General features: G+C 49.4%; 1 protein-coding gene across 1 annotated transcript in view; it reads right to left on the reverse strand.

Moving 5' to 3' along the window:
- The window catches only part of TGM2 (transglutaminase 2), a 69,974-nt gene extending 52,530 nt beyond the window's left edge, over positions 1 to 17,444 (reverse strand). Inside the window, exon 1 of the mRNA XM_083447408.1 lies at positions 17,128 to 17,444. Within this exon, the coding sequence (XP_083303534.1) occupies positions 17,128 to 17,137 (10 nt within the window). The 5' untranslated portion in view covers positions 17,138 to 17,444. The remainder of the gene's footprint in view (positions 1 to 17,127) is intronic.
- Positions 17,445 to 18,925: the final 1,481 nt, after the last annotated feature.

An 18,925-nucleotide genomic window follows, 5' to 3' on the forward strand; every position in this document is an offset into this window, starting at 1 on the left:
GGAAATCAGCCCTGAGTGCTCACTGGAAGGACAGATCCTGAAGCTGAGGCTCCAAGACTTTGGCCCCCTCATGAGAAGAGAAGACTCACTGGAAAAGTCCCTGATGTGGGGAAAGATGGAGGGCACAAGGAGAAGGGGACGACAGAGGACGAGATGGTGGGACAGTGTTCTCGAAGCTACAAACATGAGTCTGACCAAACTGCAGGAGGCACTGGAAGACAGGAGTGCCTGGCGTGCTCCGGTCCAGGGGGTCACGAAGAGGCAGACATGACTAAACGACTACACATCAGAATCAAACCAGCTTAGGGAACAGGGCTGGGCTGCTGAGGTAGGTGGTGGAATCAGCATCTCTGGAACTCCTTGAGGCAAGATTGAACTATTATAGAATCACAGAACTGTAGAGTTGGAAGGGACCCTGAGGGTCATCCAGCCCACCCTCTGAAATGCAGGAATCTGATCCAACAGGCTCTTCCCATGTTGTTATCAAAATACAGGTCAGGGAGAGGTGTGGGTGAGGTTTAAACCAAACCACTTGACCATGTCTGTATCTCTCCCACCTTTTCTTTTTTAAACCAAAAGGAGGCTTTGGAGGAATTTTTAGTGAGAGACTTTAGGGAGGGGTGAGTGTGTTTGTGTGGCCTAATCCTTAGGTACTTTCCATGCAGTGGTGGAAATAACATATTTCTGGCCAGAGATGTTCCTCTGATTCTAAGTTCAAGCCTGTGAGCAGCAACAGTCAGGAGGATGGGGCCCTCTTTGGAAAGAGCCCTCCCCCCTCTTGCTGGCAGCTGGTTGCGAGTGTTAATCACCCCCTTGCTATTGTTGCTTCCTTTCCAACATGAAACAGACCCCCATCCCCTCTTCACCTTCCTTCGGGAAATGAACAAAGCGAAGTTTAACGGCTCTCGCTTGCTGGATCGTATTTTTCCAGGAGTTTCAACCTCCTAGACGCGCAGTTGTCTGGCAGCTGGGGTGTTTTGCAATGTTGTATTCCCAATTCTGCATCATCATCATCATTAGTATTAAAATAATAAGAGCTTAAGTAAAAAATTAAAAAGAGCATCTTTGGATGAGACCAAAGGTCCACATAGACTTATGTGTTGTTTCACACACAGGCCGATCAGATGGCACAGAGGACAGTCTGGCCTTGGTGAAGACTTGACATTTTCATCCCCCAAAAAGTTTTTGATTTGAGTTCCTGCTGAAACGAGGCTGCATTTTAATGTTGTGCTTTAATCTTGTTTTTAAGTTGTATTTCAATCAATTGTTTTTATACCGGTGTTAGCCGCCCTGAGCCTGGTCTCGGCTGGGGAGGGGGGGGGTTAAATAAAATTTAATAATAATAAATAAATAAATAAATAAATAATAAAGGAAATAGCCATTCTTGCCTTTGTTCCCCAGGATGTGGCTTCCAACTTTGGCCTCATCCAGACCTCCTTGTGTGCCCTGTTTCTAGGAACAGGTCTGGGGGTTTAAAGCTTTGTTTCTGAGTGGATTTGTGTGGGGGTTTTTGGTCCTAGCAGTTTCCAGGGGAAAACCCACATTTTACTGCTGAACTGGAGCAAACTGCAATCGAGTTTCCTGCAGATTGCTGTTTGCTCCAATTCAGTGGTAAATCACGACCAAAAAAATCCCCCCGTTTGGACATGGAGCTTTAAAGCACTGGCCTGTCTTTGGAAAGCAGGTTGCAAAAGGGAGTTTGGATGAGTCCTTAGTCTGTCCCAGAAAGCCACCTTGACTGACAGCTCTTGACAGATCCTTCCCTCGCCCCCATCCTCCTCCATGAATTTGCCACAACTTCATTTCAAGCCGGAAGTTTTCACCAAACCTTGGGGCAGTGAATGTTATTATTTATTTAGTTATTTCATAAAAATTATACACCGCTTGACTGTATTTTTAAAAGGCCATCGAAGTGGTTTACAAAAAGGTAAAACAATAAAATAAAATAAAATAAATGTAACCATATTTTAGAACATAAAAAGCTAAAAAAATAAAAGAGGTCAAAATTCACACCAACTTTCTAAGCAGGCTTGTCTAAACAAGAATGTTCTTAAAGGTAAAGGGACCCCTAACCATTAGGTCCAGTCGTGACCGACTCTGGGCTTGCGGCGCTCATCTCACTTTATTGGCCGAGGGAGCCGGTGTACAGCCTCCGGGTCATGTGGCCAGCATGACTAAGCTGCTTCTGGCAAACCAGAGCAGCGCACGGAAACGCCGTTTACCTTCCCGCCGGAGCAATACCTATTTATCTACTTGCACTTTGACGTGCTTTCGAACTGCTAGGTTGGCAGGAGCAGGGACCGAGCAACGGGAGCTCACCCCGTCACGGGGATTCGAACTGCCAACCTTCTGATCAGCAAGTCCTAGGCTCTGTGGTTTAACCCACAGCGCCACCCGCGTCCCTAAGAATGTTCTTAGCAAGCGCCAAAAGGAATACACTGAAGGCGCCTGCTTGATATCAAGAGGCAAGGAGTTCCAAAGTCTTGGTGCTGCTGCACTGAAAGATCAAATTCTTATAAATGTTGAACCACCAATTGAAGTGGTCTTGAGCATTCCTGTGGGGTATCTCATAGGTAAGCCAAGTTGCTAAGGGCTTTATAGACGAATAGTAACACCTTGAACTTGGCCTAGCAGCAATTTTTCAACCAGTGCAGATCTCTTCTTTTGATACTGCTCTTGTCCAGAATTGATTCCAGCTTCCCAGGTCAGATGCCAAGGTGAACAAAAATGCAAATACGCAGAACTACTGTGAAAAGATAAGCCAGCAGATCTAAAAGAGCTGCAGCCTGAACAAGTAAGCAGCTATTTGCCTGGTACCTAAATAGGATTTGTCTGATAAGGTTTGGTTTCCATTCTTCAGTTCTGTGAACAAATGTGAAGCCCAGTTTCTGCCCTTCTTGCCATCTCAAATGCCAGGAGGCCACAGCTGATCAAGTGCCACTTCCTAATTGCCACTTATGTCACTTCAGGCTGGGAACACAAATGGAAAATGGGCATTGGCAGCAGACCGCCTCTCCTGGTCTGCCCCGCACAGGACCTTAAGGTCCATGAATAAGCAGAGTTTAGAGGTCCCAGGCCCTAAGGAAGCCAGACTATCCACCACCAGGGCCTTCTCAGTGGTGGCTCCGACCTGGTGGAATGCTCTGTCCCAGGAGACCAGGGCCTGTAAGACAGAGCTATTCCGCCTGGCCTTCAATTTGAATTAGCCTGATCCTCCATTCCCTTTTCCCTTCCCTTTTTTACGAAGAAACCCTTCTGGGACCCCACATTTAAACTCTTCGTTGATCTCCTTGCTGGCCCTAGTATGACCAACTTGGCCAGTTAGCCCTGCTGATCATTTGATGTTTACTGACTGGGTCCCCCCCCAAAAAAAAATGACCCTAAATTTTTGAATTTTATTGACGTTGATACTGCATTCATGTTGTATTTTATGCTGTTTTTAAGTTGCGTTTTAATCAATGTTTTATATTTGCTGTTAGCTGCACTGAGCCCGGATTTTAAACTGTGAAGGGCGGGGCATAAATAAAAATGTATTTATTTATTTAGATGCTCCTAGAACAGAGGGACCCCATCCCCAAACCCTTTCAGGCTTTAGCTAAAACTCCTGTCTCCTCCAATATCTAAGTGGGTTGAGAAAATCTAGTCCCTAGTTACTAGCATCAAGCTAACTTGCTACAAAAGAATACACGTATAAACCAGCCTAGCAGGTTTATGGAACGAAGGGTATTTTTTGGTAACATTTTGGAACAAGTTCGATTATAATGTCCAATTTTAGGCTGCTTTCAGCCAGCTGTAACAGGATTTCTTAAAGCTCTTTATGTTTGGTTTATTTTGTTTATCAATAGACTATTGTCAGGGGTTCAGGAGCAGAGTCACTGGAGAGGGAAGAAACAGAGAGCGAGGGGGAGGAGTCGGAAGGAAATGTCAGCGGCGACAGTAGTCCAAGATCTCTGAGTCTCTCCAGTGACTCGGAGGATTCACAGAAAGGGGCCCCCATGGTCAGGGCAAGGGGAGTGCCCAGGGGGACACCTCGGGAAGAAGGGGACTCAGAGAGTAGCAGCTGGAAATCCGGACCAGCGTCCCCCCCAGAGTGCAGTAGGGGGGAGGAGTCTAAGGCATCGGGATCAGGGAGCGCGCAGGCAGAGGGAGAACGTGAGGCAGGAGTGGCCACACCCTCGTCAGGGAGCGAGGAAACGGTCATCCGGAAAGTAAAACGCGCGCGCGCGCCAAGTTCAAATGTACAGGAGGGCGGCAAGGTGGGCAGCCCGGGTAAGGAGCCAGGTCCTAAAGCCCGCCGAAGAGAGGGGGAGGAGTCAGAGGGGTCTAGCTCCGCGTCGGAAGAGTCCAGGAGGAATGAGACCCCGGGGGGTAGTAAGACCCAGAGGAAGAGAGAGAGAAGGAAGAGGTGGAGTAAGATTAGAGTCTTGAACTGGTGCACGGGGGGTGGAGATCCAGACAGAGCTTCGCCGGTCTAAAGTCCAGATGTAGGGCTGGGACGCTGAGACTTGTAAATGGAGACTATTCTTCAATAAAGACTTTGATACTGTACTATCGGCTAGCGTTGGTCCTTGGTGAGCTGGGACCCGGAGCCAGCCCTGACAGTAAGCTCTGTCCCACATTTTAAAGTTTTGGCACCAAGAACCTCGCCACGTGAGTCGGCGCAGCGAGGACAGAGGAGGGGTGCTTACAGAGCTCACAAAACTCAGGCAAGATGACGACGGAAGAGAAGATAAAAGCCCTGCAAGAAGCGGTGACACAACTCAGCACTGAGGTAATTGCATCCAGGAAGAGAGAGGAGGAGATGGTTACCTCCTGCCGGGATCTCCAGGCCAGGTTGGACGTGCTTTCCAAAGAGGGGCAAACGGGAGCCAAGGCAGAAGGCATAGGTTTGGGGAGAAGGGGAGGAAGCCTTGTATCGCATTTCGACGGGAGTTTGCAGCAGTACCCCAACTTCAGAGCAGACCTGCTGTTTGCGCTGGATTTACTTGACAAAGACTTTAGAGATGAGAGAGAGAGAGTGGGGTTTATCTTGTCCCATTTGCATGGGGAAGCCAAAACGTGGCTGCGGAATCTATGGAGGGACAATGATCCAGCGCTCCAAGATGCGAAGGCTTTTATTAAAGCAATGGACTCATGCTTTTTATCAAAGGTAGACGTCGATATTGCCAGGAGGGACATACATGGACTTAAACAAGGCAAAGCCAGCGTGCGGCAGTACCATACTCGATTTTTCGGACTGGTTCATGCCCTGGGGTGGGAAAAAGATTCTGCGCCAGTCAGAGACCTCTTTTGGGAGGGGTTGAATGCAGATGTAAAAGCGGAGATTGGAAGAGGGGAGAGACCAAGGAGCACCCAGCAGGTAGTCCAGAGGGCTCTGGAGATCGGGGTGCATCTGGAAGAACGTCCTTGCAACAGGGAAGAAGGGCGTTGGGGAAGGGCACCAGCCAGAGCACCTCCCTTCTTTCCCAGAGAAGCAGCGCGTGCGCACTCCACACCCTCGCAGGGAGGGGGAGAAGAGCCGATGGAGATAGGAGGTGCCAGGGCTCAGTCAGCTAACAGAGCCCTAACACCGGGAGCAGCCAAAACGAAGCCTCCTAGAGGGAACAGGAAGTGCTACATCTGCGACAGTGCTCAACACATGGCGAAAGAGTGTCCCCAGAGGCTCCACAAGCACACTGCAGCCTCCGCAAAAGTCGCTGAAGCAGCTCAATTGAAAACGCAGCAACAGTTAAACGACGGAGTCTGGCTGGAGGAAGAGGCACTGGGGTCCAGTCAGACAAGTCAATGAAACAATCCCCAGCACTTTTGCAACCCACAGACCCCCTCCCACCCAAACCAGTGGTGCAGCTTACAGCGTCTCTCCAACTGCCCAATGGACGCACTCTGGAGGTGCCGATCACCATTGACTCCGGCAGCAACGCTGACTTTATAGGACTGGAATTCATTCAGCAGCACAATATACCACTGCTACCAGCCACGCTGCCCCTGAACGTTGTCACGGTGGATGGCAGAGACTTGTTAGGGGGGCAGGTGGTGCAACAAACGCAACCAATGGTGATGCGGATTGGAAATCACCAAGAAGTCATCAGCTTTAATGTCACACACCTGTCGGACACGCCTGTAGTCCTCGGCATGAGTTGGCTGCACAGGCACAGCCCAGCATTGGCGTGGTACCAACGCCAACTGACCTTCGGCTCCTCCTATTGCGCGGAACATTGCATCCTTCCTAGCCCGGAAGAAGGAGGGGACGACCCGCAGCTACAATTAGGCACGCTGCAAGCAGTGCCTCGCAAGTATGCAGCGTTTTTGGAGGTTTTCTGCGAGAAGGAAGCGGACAAGCTGCCCCCCCACAGGCCCTATGACTGCAAGATTGACCTCCTGCCAGGAGCGACGCTGCCAGCCGGGAAACTGTATTCCATGTCTGAGGATGAGCTGCAGGAGCTCAAGGAGTTCATAGACCTCAACTTGAAGCGCGGTTTCATCCGGGAGTCGAAGGCAGCGGGGGGCAGTCCTGTATTCTTTGTGAAGAAGAGGGACACGCCCCAAAAAAGACTTGTGGTAGACTTCAGAATTTTAAATTCCAGAACCAAGCCCGCGGCCTTTCCCATGCCCAAGATAGATGACCTGCTGGCGACGGCGAGGAAAGGACGCGTTTTTACAAAGTTGGATCTGCGAGGGGCGTACAACCTGATTCGCATACGGGAAGGAGACGAGTGGAAGACTGCCATGTTCACGCCCCTGGGCACATATGAATACAGAGTTATGCCCTTCGGTTTACAAAATGGCGCCCACTGTTTTCAAGCTTTCATGCATCACGTCCTGGCGGGTCTCCTCTACAAGACATGCGTCTGCTTCTTGGACGACATCCTGATATTCTCAGAATCTGAGGAGGCCCACGAAGGTGACGTCAAGGAAGTTCTGCAGAGACTGCAGGAGCATCGGCTGTATGCCAAGCTGGAGAAGTGCCAGTTCGACAGGACGGAGGTGGATTTCCTGGGCTACAAGCTGTCGGACAAGGGGCTTGCCATGGACAGCGCCAAGGTTCGCGCAGTGTTGGACTGGAAGAGCCCGCGCAATCGGAAGGAGGTCCAGCGGTTTGTGGGGTTCGCCAACTTTTACCGCAAGTTCATCAAGGGGTTCGCGATGCAGACGGCGGCCATTACTGACACGCTCAGCTCTAAGAAGAAGAAGTTCATCTGGACGGAGCAAGCGGAGCAGTCCTTTCAGAACCTTAAGCGTCTCTTCTCGTCCGAAGGGCAGCTACTGCATGTGAATCCCAGCAAACCGCTGAGGGTTGAAACAGACGCCTCAGACAGAGCCGTGGGCGCCGTACTGTTGCAAGAGGACCCGCATGGGGACTGGAGACCGTGTGCCTTCTACTCTAGGAAGCTCAGCAAGTCGGAGCAAAACTACACCATCTGGGACAGGGAGTTGCTGGCCATTCATGCAGCATTCAAGGCGTGGCGGCACTTCCTCGTCGGGGCCAAGCACACCGTGCAGGTTCGCACGGATCATAAGAACCTGGAGTACTGGCGCACGGCAAGATTCCTAAACCAGCGGCACATCAGATGGGCGGAATTTTTCGCGGATTTCGACTTCAGGATAGAATACATCCCAGGCGACAACAACATCATGGCGGATGCACTGTCCAGGAAGCCGCAATACCTCGAAGAGGCGGCACCAGCAGCGGCCAAGCACATTTTCGCTCCGAAAGCGTGGGCGTGCGCTGCAGCAACCGTGGACTTGGAGGCGGTCCGTCGAGCACTGCAGGGGGACCCCTTTGCACAAGCCAAGATGGAGGAGGTGCACAAGGGCACGGTGAAGGACGACGAGTTCCAAGTACGAGACGGATTGCTCATCCGCAGAGGAGCTCTCTATGTACCGGGAGACGACCTCCGGGCGAAAGTACTGCAGCAGTTACACGACGCACCCACCGCCGGGCACTTTGGCAAGGAGAAGACGGCAGACCTCGTTGCCAGGGATTTTTGGTGGCCCAAGATGCGGGGGGAAGTCGCGGAGTACGTCTCGAGGTGCGACACCTGCCAAAGGGCCAAGTCAGTGCACAAACCTCCGGCGGGACTGCTCGAACCGCTGCAGACTCCGAGCGAACCGTGGGAGAGGGTGGCCCTGGACTTTGTCACGGATTTACCCAGCTCAAGGGGTAAAACGGCAGTGCTAGTGGTGGTGGACATGTTCACTAAAATAGCCCACTTCATTCCGTGCGCGAAGGTGGCCACGGCAGAACAGACCGCCAAACTGTTCATAGACCACGTCTTCAGAGTGCATGGACTGCCACGGTCTATCTTGTCCGACAGGGGGCGCCAGTTCATTTCGAGCTTCTGGCAGAAGCTGATGGGTTTCCTGAATGTCAAGATCAACCTAGCGTCGGCGAGACACCCGCAGACCAACGGACAAGCGGAACGCGTCAACGCCGTCATGCAGCAGTACCTGAGATGCTATGCAAATCACCAGCCGACGACATGGGTGGACTACCTGCCGCTCGCTGAGTTCGCTTACAACAACACGAAGCACGTGTCCACAGGGGTGACGCCGTTCTTCGCCAACAACGGGAGGCATCCCAGAACCTTCCCGGGATTAGAGAGACTGGGGGAGGGGGAGCCACAGGCAGCGGAAGTCTTGGCGGCGGAATTGCAGGAAGTCCACGAGCAGCTTAGGAGGCAGTTAGAGCTGGCAAAGCACGCATACAAACTGCAGGCTGACAAGCACAGGAGGGTTGGTGAAGACATACAGGTGGGAGACTGGGTGTGGTTAGCGGCCCACGCAGTGCCGACCAGATCCTTAGCTAAGAAGAAACTCGGACATAAGCAGCTAGGACCTTACCTAGTTGAGGCACAGATCAATCCGGTGGCCTTCCGGTTGACACTTCCGGAAGGATCCAGAATGCACCCAGTATTCCATAGGTCGGTGCTCACGCCCTACAAAGCACCTCACCGATTTCAGGCGCAGGGCACGGCACCAGACCAGTATAAGGAGATCCCCCCAAGGAGGGAGTCGCCAAGAAGGGAACCCATCAACCAGGTCACAGAGATTTTGGACTCGAGATGGGGGGAAGAGGGAGTAGAATATTTTCTCGCAAGGGAAGGTACCCCGGCCAGCGCCAACAGTTGGGTGCCGGACTATGCCCTGGACGAGCCTCTCCTCAAAGAGGAGTTTCATGCCTTGTTCCCACACAGGCCCATGCCAGCCGAGTATTTCGACGACTGGCTTTTCACACCCACGCTTTCTACCAGCACGTTCCAGGGATTCACCTCGGACGAAGAACCACCATTAGACACACGTTCACCGGAGGGCTCGCCCTCGGGGTTTGCCTCAGACCGCTCGTTTTGGTGGGACAATCGAGGAGAGGAGAGGTGGCTGAGGGGCCCTTGGCAGGCAACGGACCCAGAGGGGAACGAGGGTGAGAGGGACATGGACGTGATGGGGGAGGACGTTGGGTTCGAGCATGGCGGCACGGAGATGGAAGCAGAGGAGAACGAGGTCGGCGAAGACATGGAGGACGAGCCGGATTTCTCTAACTGGATGCACGCCACGGGGGACGAACTGTATCCACCATTCACCCCCACAACGACGGAGCACCCAGCACCCCCGCCGGAGGAAGGGGAGGGGGGAAGGGGGGGCTTCGAGGGGGGGATGGATGTCAGGGGTTCAGGAGCAGAGTCACTGGAGAGGGAAGAAACAGAGAGCGAGGGGGAGGAGTCGGAAGGAAATGTCAGCGGCGACAGTAGTCCAAGATCTCTGAGTCTCTCCAGTGACTCGGAGGATTCACAGAAAGGGGCCCCCATGGTCAGGGCAAGGGGAGTGCCCAGGGGGACACCTCGGGAAGAAGGGGACTCAGAGAGTAGCAGCTGGAAATCCGGACCAGCGTCCCCCCCAGAGTGCAGTAGGGGGGAGGAGTCTAAGGCATCGGGATCAGGGAGCGCGCAGGCAGAGGGAGAACGTGAGGCAGGAGTGGCCACACCCTCGTCAGGGAGCGAGGAAACGGTCATCCGGAAAGTAAAACGCGCGCGCGCGCCAAGTTCAAATGTACAGGAGGGCGGCAAGGTGGGCAGCCCGGGTAAGGAGCCAGGTCCTAAAGCCCGCCGAAGAGAGGGGGAGGAGTCAGAGGGGTCTAGCTCCGCGTCGGAAGAGTCCAGGAGGAATGAGACCCCGGGGGGTAGTAAGACCCAGAGGAAGAGAGAGAGAAGGAAGAGGTGGAGTAAGATTAGAGTCTTGAACTGGTGCACGGGGGGTGGAGATCCAGACAGAGCTTCGCCGGTCTAAAGTCCAGATGTAGGGCTGGGACGCTGAGACTTGTAAATGGAGACTATTCTTCAATAAAGACTTTGATACTGTACTATCGGCTAGCGTTGGTCCTTGGTGAGCTGGGACCCGGAGCCAGCCCTGACAACTATTTAAAAAAAAAACACTTTAAAAAAAGGAACGGTAGTACTGTGAATGCATTGCATTCAAAGTGTGTTGCAAGAAAAAGTGTTTTCTTATCCATGTCCTAAAATCACCGGCCAGTCTAAATGCATGCTAATTAAATGCTTTGTAGCTGAGAACAGTCTTTTCCTTTTGGTCAAAACAGGAGTTGCCCATGTTGTGGGATCATGGCGAAACCACGGGAATGTCCTCAAAACTTTCTGAATTTTACAATCACCTGCCAAGTACCTCTAATGTAGCTATTCTATAATGCACTCATTTTCCCACCTTACAGGCATAATCCTTGCAGGTCTTTCCCCTGGAATGAATGAGAAATCAGCAAAAGCTCATCTGTGTTCAATGTGAGAGCCCCATCTCTGGTGCTTAACCTGTGATGGCACCATCGCACTTTCCATCTGGCGATGATGGGCATGAAAGAAGGAATCAGCCCTGGCTGGAAGGGAGACGTATTTCCCCAAATTACTTGTTTTGGGAACAGTGTCTGCTGCTCCATTTCCACTTTTCTTTTTCCCTTGAAGAAAAGTGTCAGAGGACACTATGATCTCCATTAGTCAGCGCAGAACAGTCCATTCTAGGAAGAAGAGACAAAGTCATCGCTTGTCACCACCAGCAAGGCTAACAAGGAAGAGATGCCAAGATCGGATGGATTAAAGTCACACTCGGCGGCTTGCAAAAACACAATATGAAAAACAGTTTGAAACAACTTAAAATTACAGCAGTAAGGTGGGTCCTTTCAGAGGGGGGTACCCTAATCCTCAACTCAATGGGGAAGAAAGCAAGCCAACTGTTTAGGGGCCACAATACAGGGTGAAGATACACACAAGTGACCCCCCCCCCAATTGACCCCTTCTTGTCTGTCTCTTGAGCAACTTGTCATCCAAAACATTATTATTTATTACCTCTTCAATTTATTAGTTGCTCGCTACTTCAAAAGTCTCTAAGTGACCTACAAAGCTTAATGGTAAAGGGACCCCTGACCAATAGGTCCAGTTGTGGCCAACTCTGAGGTTGCGGCGCTCATCTCGCTTTATTGGCCAAGGGAGCCAGCGTACAGCTTCTGGGTCATGCGGCCAGCAGGACTAAGCCGCTTCTGGTGAACCAGAGCAGCACACGGAAATGCCGTTTACCTTCCCACCGGGGTGGTACCTATTTATCTACTTGCACTTTGACGTGCTTTCGAACTGCTAGGTTGACAGGAGCAGGGACCGAGCAACGGGAGCTCACCCCGTCGCGGGGATTCAAACCACCGACCTTCTGATCGGCAAGCCCTAGGCTCTGTGGTTTAACCCACAGCGCCACCCGCGTCCCTACAAAGCTTAGATATTATCTAAAAAATATTTCAAAGTACGTAAAGGTCTCTTATATGAAAAATGGAGCATGTTTGCTGCTCTACACAGCAGTGGAGGAAGGGTTAGGCTCTGCCCTGGGCACCGGTATGTGTGTGTATGTGCTACGCCACTGGCTCTACAGGGGAGAATCCGAACCAAAGCATTCAAATGACAAGAAGGAGATTCAGACTAAACATTGGAAAGAACCTTCTGATTGTAAGAGCCATTAAGCAGGAGGACAAACTTGGAAGGGGGCAGAGGTTTTCGAACAGAGCGATTCTTTAGCTGTGATTCCGGTGTTGCCCAGGGTTGGACATGAATGACCTTGGGGTACCATCCATCTCTACGGCTTTATGACCAGTCTTGAAAGACCTACATTGGCTCCCAGTACGTTTCCCAGCACAATTCAAAGTGTTGAAAGCCCTAAACAGCCTCGGTCCAGTATATCTGAAGGAGCGTCTCCACCCCCATCATTCAGCCCGGACACTGAGGTCCAGCGCTGAGGGCCTTCTGGCAGTTCCCTCGCTACAAGAAGCCAAGTTACAGGGAACCAGACAGAGGGCCTTCTCGGTGGTGGCGCCTGCCCTGTGGAACGCCCTCCCACCAGATGTCAAAGAGAAGAACAAGTACCAGACTTTAAGAAGACATCTGAAGGCAGCCCTGTTTAGGGAAGCTTTTAATGTTTAACAGACTACTGTATTTTAATATTCTGTTGGAAGCCGCCCAGTGGCTGGGGAGGCCCAGCCCGATGGGTGGGGTATAAATAATAAATTATTATTATTATTATTATTATTATTATTATTATTATTATTATTACCTTCCTACCCTTTGTGGCTTCCAGACACTGGTACTCAGTAACATCACGGCCTCCAGCCGTGAAGGCAGATCACAGCCATTGTGGGTTATAGATTCAATAGCTCTCTCCTCCTCCATGAATTTGTCTCACCCTCTTTTAAAGCTAGTTGGTGCCCATAGCTGCCTTATGCAGAAAGGGGGTTCCAAAGATTAGCTATGGAAGTACAGTGTGGTGCCAGTGTGGTGTAGTGGTTAAGAGCGGTAGTCTCGTAATCTGGTGAACCGGGTTCGATTCCCCGCTCCTCCGCATGCAGCTGCTGGGTGACCTTGGGCCAGTCACACTTCTCTGAAGTCTCTCAGCCCCACTCACCTCACAGAGTGTTTGTTGTGGGGAGGAAGGGAAAGGAGAATGTTAGCCGCTTTGAGACGCCTTAAAGGGAGTGAAAGGCGGGATATCAAATCCAAACTCTTCTTCTTCTTCTTCAGGGCAGCACATTGGCGGAAGCTGGTTGGCCACTGGGAGAATAGGATGCTGGACTAGACGGGCCATTGGCTTCATCCAGCAGGGCTCATGTTATGTTTATTTTGATTATTATTATTATGTTTATTATTATTAAAGCTGTTGCTGAGAATCATCCTCCTGGTTGTGGGCCTCTTTAGTGCCTAGTTCCTCCCTTGCAAGTCAGCCATAGTCTCTTGAACTTATAACACAGACTCTCACGTGAGCATCCAGCAAAATGAGACAACTGGTGGTATGTTTTTCACTATTTCCTCTGTGCTGACAGCTCAGAAAGGCGCCAACCTGGATCCGCCAGCAGCAGAGAAGTTGACATCAGCCGTTGTCCTTGTGCAACTGGGCAGCCCACGCTCAGTCAGCGCTCTTTGGGGTCTAGTGAATGTGCAGCGGCTGGCAGTTGTAAATCTACACACAGCTATTACACGCAGGGAAAGAGGAGAGGAAGGGGTCGTGGAAACAGCCCTTCTGAGAGCACGGGCGCTTCTGAAACAATCATCATTTAGGGATGGGCTCAGCTCATGGGCTTTGCATGCAAAAGGTCCCAGGTCAGTCCCTGATGGCGTCTCCAAATAGGGCTGCGAGAAACTCCTGCCGGAAACCCCTTACCAGTCAGGGTAGATAATATTGAGTTTTAATTTTTTCCTTCCCACCCTTCACCCCAAGGTCCCAGGGTGGGCTACAGCATTAAAAACAATTTAAAACAACTTGCAGCTATAAAACAGCCTTGGCCCAGTAGACCTGAAGGAGCGTCTCCACCCCCATCGTTCTGCCTGGACACTGAGGTCCAGCTCCAAGGGCCTTCTGGCGGTTCCCTCGCTGCGAGAAGCCAAGTTACAGGGAAGCAGGCAGAGGACCTTCTCGGTAGTGGCAGCCGCCCCGTGGAATGCCCTCCCACCAGATGTCAAAGAGAAAAATAACTACCAAACTTTTAGAAGACATCTGAAGGCAGCCCTGTCTAGGGAAGCTTTTAATGTTTGATGCATTACTGTTTTAATATTTTGTTGAAAGCCACCCAAGGTGGCTGGGGAGACACAGCTAGATGGGTGAGGTATGTATGTATGTATGTATGTATGTATGTATAAATAAATAAATAAATAAATAAATGAGGTGGGTCCTAAAACCACACTTCAGGTGTAAAAAGCCAGAGTAAGAAGACGCCTCATCAGCAACCTCTGCAGGATGCACAGTGAAGGTGCCATTCACTCCTTCATGAGGAGGGGGCTCTGTGGCTTGGGGGCCACCACAGAGAAGGCCCTCTCCCCCTGGGCCTCTGAAAGTGGAGGGACTACCAAGAGGGCCCCTCTCTGCCCATTGCAGCATTCAAGAGGATCTGTGGGGAAGGTCCTTCAGGTATTTGGGGCCTGAGTAATTCAGGGCTTTAAGCACCAACGTGAGCACCTTGAAGGGCAACCGCGCAGCTCTTTTAAAACAGGGGTTGTGTGAGATCTAAATGGAACCTTGGCTGGAAGTCGGAGTGCTGCATTTTGGACCAACTGCATTTTGGACCAACGTGGAGTGAATTGCAATAACCCAGCTCGGAAGTCACCAGAGTGTGCTGTACAGTAGCCAGATGGACCAAAGGTCTGACTCAGAATAAGGAATCTTCCTGTGGTCTATGTTTCTATCTGAATCCCCCCATGCCCAGATTTTGGAGCTCTTTCCAAAGTGGAACAAAATGACTTAATGATCTGCTACTGCTATTATTATTATTATTATTAACCCACCCCATTCCCAAACTGGCAGCTTACATAAATTAAAATGACACATGCCAATTTAAAAAAGCCAAAAACATACCAAAGATAATCATTAGAAAGCAATTTAACCCTAACAGAATTAAAATAATTATCTATCTATCTATCTATCTATCTAGGTGGGTTCATAGGAGGGAATATGATTTTTCAGATAGCCTGACCTAAGCCATTTTAGGTCTTTTCCCAAATTCTGAATTTGTATAGGACACAATCATGCTTGCTTGCTGTGTGCCCATTCATGCACACTGAGGGCACACAGCAAGCAAGCGGACAGTGTTGTGCTACACGCACAACACCCACGTCAATATTCCTGAGGAAAGAGGTTGCACCAGCTTGCAAGGACCAGTGGACTCCTTGGTAAAGCATCACTGGAAAAGAAGAGGTCTAAAAGCATACAGACAATCCCCCCCATAGAATCACTGGAAGGTACCCCAGGGGTCATCTAGTCCAACCCCCCTGCAACGCTGGAATTATGGAATTTCAGCAGAAGAATCCCTGCTTATAAACCTCTGGTGAAAGAGAGTTTGCACCCCTTTCCAGGTCAATGGCTTCTTCTTTGTCCTTGTAATAAAGTAGAAGGATGGGAGAAAGCTTCCCAAGGGAGAAAACAGAACAGTCCAGCTCAAAAATTGTCACTTTTCACGAGGACTTAACCCTGTGAGGTATGTGAAGAGATGGTCTGGTGACTGACCCCACCGGTGAATTTCACAGCTGAGCTGAGATTTGAACCCAGGGCTTCAGAAATAACCCTCGTGCCCATTCCAGTGGGAGAGGAGAGGTGGTCTTGCAAATCTCCCCTGCAAGGGTTTAGACCAGCTGGTGCTTAGGTAAGTTTGCAAAGCAGCTGGGGTCTTGCAAGAAGCTGCGTCGTATAAGCTAGCAGCTCAGGTTTTGCAAGGGCCATTTTCATTTGCCTGAAGAAGAGCCGAACTAAGCGCTAGGAAAATGTACCGTATTTTTCGCTCTAGAAAACCCACCAGACCATAAGACGCACCTAGTTTTTGGAGGAGCCAAACAAGAAAAAAAATATTCTGATTCACAAAAGCCAGAACAGCAAGAGGGATCACTTTGCAGCGAAAGCAGCGATCCCTCTTGCTGTTCTGGCTTCTGGGATAGCTGTGCAGCCTGCATTCGCTCCATAAGATGCACACAGATTTCCCCTTACTTTTTAGGAGGGAAAAAGTGAGTCTTATAGAGCAAAAAATATGGTACTTTTGCAAAGCTGATTTGGAATGAGCATTGCTTAGGAGACCTCGGATGAAGATGAAAGTGGTCTGTGCAAAAAGCAAAGCCAAGAGCCCCTGTTCTTAAGCTGTGGATCTCACGTACCCATTTTCTCCTGAGAGACCCAGCAAGGTTTTCCCTATTAATAACAAGGACATGGAGGAATCGAGAATTAAACTTCAGAGAAGAGTGATGAGGAAGATGAAAGGAAGCCAAGACCTGCAGAAGGAATTCTCTACAATTTTTCACGCTAAAGCAATTATTTGCGTAGAGCTGCAGGAAGTCCGTTCTGAATCTGAAGATGAGTTTCCGAAAGCGAAAACCATGGGCAGAAAGCAAGAAAGTGGATTTGTCGCCTTGGCCAATGCGGGGAATAGCTGCAGAAAATATTCAGCTTAAAGACAGGGATTTAATTACAGTGGGGTTTGTGCAGAAAAATATTCCATTGGGCTGTAGCTGTTATAAATTCTGCATGTGCAAGAAGCACTCTGAAATAAATATATATATTTCATTTTCTAACAACTGCCTGCAAACCCTATTCAAACATTCCAACTTTTTCTTCCAAAGTTTCCCTTTTTTGGTATGCTTTTCTTACTTAAAAGCAAAAATTATTAAAAATCATTTCAGTATTATACGGATAAATTAATTGCTGCCTGCCCCCAAACTCACATACGCCACACACAACTGCTTTAGCTTGTTTATCCCAACTTTTCCCAATTGACAATTTCTTCTTTTTTTTAAAAAAAAAAATAACAAGCAGAACATCTTTCAACAACTGAGTGGACAGTTTAGGTTCAAGGAGTAAAAGTAGTGCAGTTTGTTTTGACAAGGTTGCCATTAATAGAGTCGGTGAGTCGACTTGGAACATGCTCGTTCTGGAGTTAGTATGCGCACACACACACACAAATATTGTTGGTAACCTTTTGCAATGATCATATTACAATTAGGCAAAAGCATTTGCAGAAAGACAGTGGGAAGAAGACAGGATCTTTGCCTTAAGCCAGAGAGGAGAGTGCCTCCAGAGCTGTTCTATTCCTTTCTGGGTTTCCTTCCCCTTTTCTCTTTTTACCTTCTGCCATGCTGCCCGTCACAGGAGTCCCGCAGTGCCCTTCCTCGGTCTCGCCTCCTGTCTCTGCCGCCTCCTGCTTCTGCAAAAGGAGCTCCAACTTAGCTCCCCTGCCTGGCGTCTGTCCACTTATATAGTCATCCAGAGAGCGCGCACACCCCACACCCCCAGGCTGGGTGTATGTCTGGCCGTGGCCAAACAAAAGTTGTGACAGAGGAAGAAGGAGGAGGGGGAGAAATGCAAACACATTTCCAGGGGAAATTAAGGCTGCACTTGTTGAACTTGAAGACGAATGAGCGGGCTTTTCGGTGACCAAGGCAACTGTGGCACAGCTGGAGGAAGAGCCCCCTCTAGCCGGCTGATCAGCCACATGTTCTCCCTAGGGGACAAGATGCCCCCACTGCTGCCCCCACCTGAAAACTGGGGCTCTTTTGTGGCATTCACAGGGAGGGGTAGGTCACTTTAAATGCTTTTTATTAGGTTTTCATTTCAAATACGCAAACACAAACAAAATACACAAATATTTCATATATTTTTACATCTATTTTTCTTTACGCTCCATAGAGCAATTGGCTTCCCTCCTTCCCTTCCGCAGGTTTTCTTATTCCAATCTCTAATCCGCAGTTCCTCAGTAATATCTAGACCATGTCATAAGATTTATTTCAGTCCTGCTAACATCTTCAAATTTCTACAGTTATATAGTCCATGAATTTACTCCATTCTTTTTGATGCTTTGTTTCCTCCCGATTACGGATCCTGTGGGTCAGTTTTGCTAATTCCGCATATTTGAGCATTTTCGTCTGCCACTCCTTCAAAGTTGGTAATTCCTGTGTTTTCCATTTTGGGCTATCAGGATTCTGACAGCAGTTGTAGCATACATGAATAATCTTTGGTCCACCTTCTCAATATCCTCCCCTAGCAAACCTAGCAAAAAAGCTTCAGGCTTTTTTGGGAAAGTATATTTAAGCATCTTTTTAAATTCATTATAGATCAGTTCCCCCCCAAAATTCATTTTATCACATGTCCACCACATGGGGTAAAAATCACCGTCCTTTTCTTTGCATTTCCAACAGATTTTACTACCCATCCTATACATTTTTGCTAGTTTGACAGGTGTTAAATACCAGCGATATATCGTTTTCATTACATTCTCTTTTAGAGTAGTGCGTGCAGTAGGAGGCATAGGTCTCAATCCTCTTGAGCGAGGAAGAGGCAACTTGACTGAAGCTTATGAAATTATATCTGGAATTGAGAAAGCAGAGAAAAAATAATTTTCCTTCTCTCCTAACTCTAGAACTCATAGACATCCATGACGCTGAATCTTGGAAGTTTCAGAACAAAGAAATGAAAGTTGTTCTTCGCACAGGGCAGAATGAAACTGTGGAACTCACTGCTGCAAGAGGCAGAGATGGCCAACCTGGGTGGCTTTAAAAGAGGAGTAGGCAAACTCATGGAGGGGAAAGGGCTATTGGCAGTCAGGCTCGCAAGCAGGACATGTGGAAAGGATCAGGGGGTCTTAAGAAACCACAAGGTGAACATGAGTCAAGATTGTGATGGTGGTGGTGATTATTATAATAATAATAGCAATAATTTATTATTTATTCCCTGCCCATCTGGCTGGGCTTCCCCAGCCACTCTAGGCAGCTACCAACAAAAGATTAAAAATGCATTAAAGCATCAGTCAGTAAAAACATCCCTATAACAGGGCTGCCTTCAGATGTATTCTAAATGTCAGGTCGTTGTTTATTTCTTTGACATGGGAGGGCGTTCCACAGGCCAGCAGCAAAAAAGCTAATGCTAT

This window comes from Podarcis tiliguerta (assembly GCF_965153285.1).
Source record: "Podarcis tiliguerta genome assembly, chromosome: 6".
In the NCBI taxonomy this organism is placed as follows: domain Eukaryota; kingdom Metazoa; phylum Chordata; class Lepidosauria; order Squamata; family Lacertidae; genus Podarcis; species Podarcis tiliguerta.